Source organism: Elephantulus edwardii, unplaced genomic scaffold (assembly GCF_000299155.1).
Source record: "Elephantulus edwardii isolate Elephantulus edwardi_28Jun2011 unplaced genomic scaffold, EleEdw1.0 scaffold00017, whole genome shotgun sequence".
Classification (NCBI taxonomy): domain Eukaryota; kingdom Metazoa; phylum Chordata; class Mammalia; order Macroscelidea; family Macroscelididae; genus Elephantulus; species Elephantulus edwardii.
In genome coordinates, this window is record NW_006399767.1 from 14,849,983 (window position 1) to 14,853,903 (window position 3,921).

The 3,921-nt window shown below is 45.0% G+C and overlaps 1 protein-coding gene across 2 annotated transcripts in view; it reads right to left on the bottom strand.

Moving 5' to 3' along the window:
* The window catches only part of UBR2 (ubiquitin protein ligase E3 component n-recognin 2), a 169,334-nt gene extending 165,619 nt beyond the window's left edge, over positions 1 to 3,715 (bottom strand). For both annotated transcript variants that reach the window (XM_006881986.1, XM_006881985.1), the window contains exon 1: positions 3,638 to 3,715. In XM_006881986.1, the coding sequence (XP_006882048.1) occupies positions 3,638 to 3,715 (78 nt within the window). The remainder of the gene's footprint in view (positions 1 to 3,637) is intronic.
* Positions 3,716 to 3,921: the final 206 nt, after the last annotated feature.

A 3,921-nucleotide genomic window follows, 5' to 3' on the forward strand; every position in this document is an offset into this window, starting at 1 on the left:
GCCTGTCTTGGCGAGGGTGAAACTAAGATTCTCCTTGGGTGCTATGATTTTGAAGCTCTGTCTCACATATTTTGGGCACATGGCCAGAAGGGACTGGTCCTTGGAGAAGGACATTATGCTTGGAAGGGTGGAGGGACAGATCAGTAGAGGAAGACGCTGGAAGAGATGGATTGACAAAATAACTGGGTTAATAGGGGTAGGTGTGATGGAGTCAGAAAGACTGGCCTAGGATAGGGCAGGACTCAGATATGTTGTACATAGTTGTTGTGAGTCGCAGGTGACTTGATGGCACATAACAACAGCCACACATTTGCTTATGTCAAAGGTACGAGTCAAAGGACTGGTACCTCCTTACAACATGTCCAAAGTATGTCAGACGAAGCCCCAGAATCCTTGCCTCCAAGAATTCCAAGAAACATATTAAGTTGGATAAATAGACTATATAAAATAAGGGTTATTAGCATAATATCAATAAAAAAGGAAGACACAGAGAGGTGCCCAAAAGTTACAGATAACATTACATATTACATATTATAACCTCTATTACTAATAATAACAAACCTTAATCTCTGAGTGGATTCCTAAGTAAACAGACAAAAAGAACTGACAAGTGGCAAGAATTACACCCAGACCATGCAAAGATCTGGCAAATAATACTGGATTATGAATATCCTTATGTACTGCGACTATATCCAAGTATACAGGACAGCTGCTGTTTATTGTCATAGCTGACCGTCCAGTGGGTTTTCAGAGTCTATAAATCATATGAAAGGAACCTGTCCATCCTTCTCCTGTGTAGTGGCTGGTGGATCTGAACTGCATACCTTTGGATTTATAGCACAATTCCTTACCACTAAGCCAAAGGATGGGCAATCTCCTCCCGTGTTATTAACAGCCTCTGAAAACCCACTGGAGGGTCAGCTATGAGTCAGGCCCAACTTGATAGTACTCAACAGCAACAATGACATAATCTTCATAACAATAGCCAAATACTATGAGGGAATGAGTCAATGGGATAGCACAGTCCAAAAGGACAATGTTCTATGCTCTACACTGGTATAGTACTGCCTGAGGGTTTAAAAGCTTTCAATCAGCTATTTGAGGTGCACCCAGTGGTCTCTCCCTGTCAGGACCAAAGGAGAGTGAAGAAAATCAAAGACACATGGAAATAATTAATCTATATCACTAAAAGACCTCAGGAATCTTAATTTCCACAGCCCTGAGGCCAAAAGAACTATATGATTGCCAGTAACTACTGGGAACTACTATGAGAGGGATCACAATAAAGGGTCAGGAATAGATAAATGTAGAATAAAGCCCCAAATAGCAGTAATTCCAAGTAAATTGCCTGACAGACTGGTGGAACCGCCTGAGACTACAGCCTTTAGCCACCTTTTGAGCCTAGAACTGAACTCAATCATATGGCACAACTTGCAGCCAAATATCAGGTGGATCTACAAGGTAAACAATAATACTCAGTAGCAATTGGTCCTCAGACCAATCAACCACACAGAATCATTAAGAGCAGTATTTACTCAGGGATAAAGCTCAGAAGGTAGAAGGAAAAAAGATGTAAGGATGGAAAGATGACCAGAAACAAAAACCACAGGGAGATAGTGAGAGAAGTTAAGATACAATGTGGGGATTGTAATAATATCATAAAGCAAAACATGTATGAATGGTTGAATGGAAAAATCAATCTGCTCTGCAGGCTTTCACTCAAACCACAATAGAAAGTTAAAATGAAAAAGTAACATAGATGAGTTTATTGATTTTTACAAACTCAGATGAATGTAAAAATTAATACATTTTAGTTGCATTTCCCTTTACTTTTCCCACTGTGCCAGTGAGAATTTCATTGCTCAAGAACCAGGAACACTGGTTTCCAGCACTGCTTTTACATCAGTTTTCATAGGAACCACAACAAGTTGCAGAAGTTTTAAAATTCTTAATTTGCAGTGAGCTCTGGTGGCCTAGTGGCAAGAAGCTGCACTGCAATCCCAGAGATGTGAGGTTCGAATCCACCAGATGCTCTTCTGAAGGAGGAGGGACAATCTCCTCCTCTATCAGTCAGATCTGATTTGGCGGTACAGACATTAAAAACATAGAAAGTAATAAAAAAAAAAATTCTTAATTTGCACTTTTAGAACTGGGATAATAGAATATGTAGCCCACATCACTGAGAAACAAAATTTGGTGCAAGTTAGGAAAAAAAAAATTAGTTTGAAATAAATATCACATTTGTTATCAAAAGAAGAGATCACAGGTATGGACAGTTGCCATTACAATTTTACTGTTTACTTGAAATGCTGCTTTCAATTTGTTTCAAATCTCTTTGATAAAATGAAAGGCAGATGGGAGAAGAAAGTCCCCGGGACGTTAACAATATTATGCAGAAAGTAAATAAAGCTAGACGTGGACTAACATTATAAGTCAAGTTAAAAACAACAGCAAAGTAAGTCCATGCAAAGAATTATACAGCAGTGCATTTTGTTGAAACTCATCGCTTCTCCAGTCATTTATTTTCCCCCTGACTTCAGTGTCCTTATCAATTAACCCAAAATAACTTTTCACTGGTCAACAGCCTCACAGTGCCGACTCCCAGCCCCACATCTTAAATTCTGCTCATACCATTCAGAGTGTTGACTTGTGTTCAAAGGTTACTCCCTTCCTAGAAGCTCTTTCAACTGGAAGCCTTGAAGGTGGGATCCAAGCTGGCTTTTGGTCCAGTGACTTAAGTAATTTGGACAATGGGTTCTAATGGGTGTTCCTCGCCTTTCTTGGGGAATGATTGCTCTACTTTCATTAAACTGATCATTTTATTGCCTCATAACTTTACCTAGCATACTCAAACTACAATTTCAGTACAACACTAGGTTTGAATGGTTTCCGTCTGGGGTTGATCTTGTTCTCACTTTCCAGCAGTCAACCTGCACATTATTTGCCCAAAGCTGCTATCTCAAAGTTATATAACGTCTGTCCTCCTTCCAACCACTTCCAACTCCGAGACAATTGCTTTCCCTTTCCAGCTACCACCGCTACGAGTTTCCCACTCGGTAACTGACATTGTTTGGCAAACATTCATAAACGCGGTGGACCGACCAAACAGGGGCAAAATCACTCAGAAGGGAATGAGGAGAACAGTGTTATTTGCCTCGCTGGGGCCTAAGGCAGTGCCAGGAACAAAGTGGGGCCCGGGGATCACTGCGTGTTCCGGCGGGGCAGGCGCTGCTCCGCTCCTCGCAGCGAAAGGACTCAGGAAGTGCAAGTGGAGGTTCCCCAAAACCGCCAGCAAACATCTAGCCGCCTAGTAACTTCCAGAAGCTAGAATAAAAGGCCTGCGTGCGAGGGACCGAAGGCGAGCGGGAGAGACTGAGAAATGGGAGAGGTCAGCCAGGCAGAAAGGGAATGATGGAGGAGGCTGGAGCAGCGCGGCAGTCCTGGGACTGAGGATGGAGAGGAGACGAGAGGGCAGCACGGCTCGCTGGCCACTTCGGGCCGTTACCCTACCCGGAGAGGCCCGGTCTTTACACCACGTCAGGACCCGGCAGCCCCAGGATTTCCAGGTGTCAGTTCACCCTCCCTGGGGCGCGGCCACACGAGGGCAAGACGTCCCGGTCCGGATCCCAGCACTCACCCCCGCCGTTTCCTCAGCAGAACATTCCAGCAAACTCCGGTCGATGGCCTGCACCTCGGGTTCCAGCTCTGACGCCATCTTCTCTCCTCTTCACCCCAGCGCTGAGGCTGCTACCCGCGCCCCGAGGGCGGGGGCCTCAACACAGCCCGGGCGGCCGCAGCCGCCACCCCGGCCCCAGACAGTCCCAGAGCGGACCCAGGCGGCCGCGGATGAAGCCGGACAGGGACGAAGGGCGGGGTGAACAGGGCAGAACCGACAGCGGCCTCCTAATTCTCCCTGCTGGG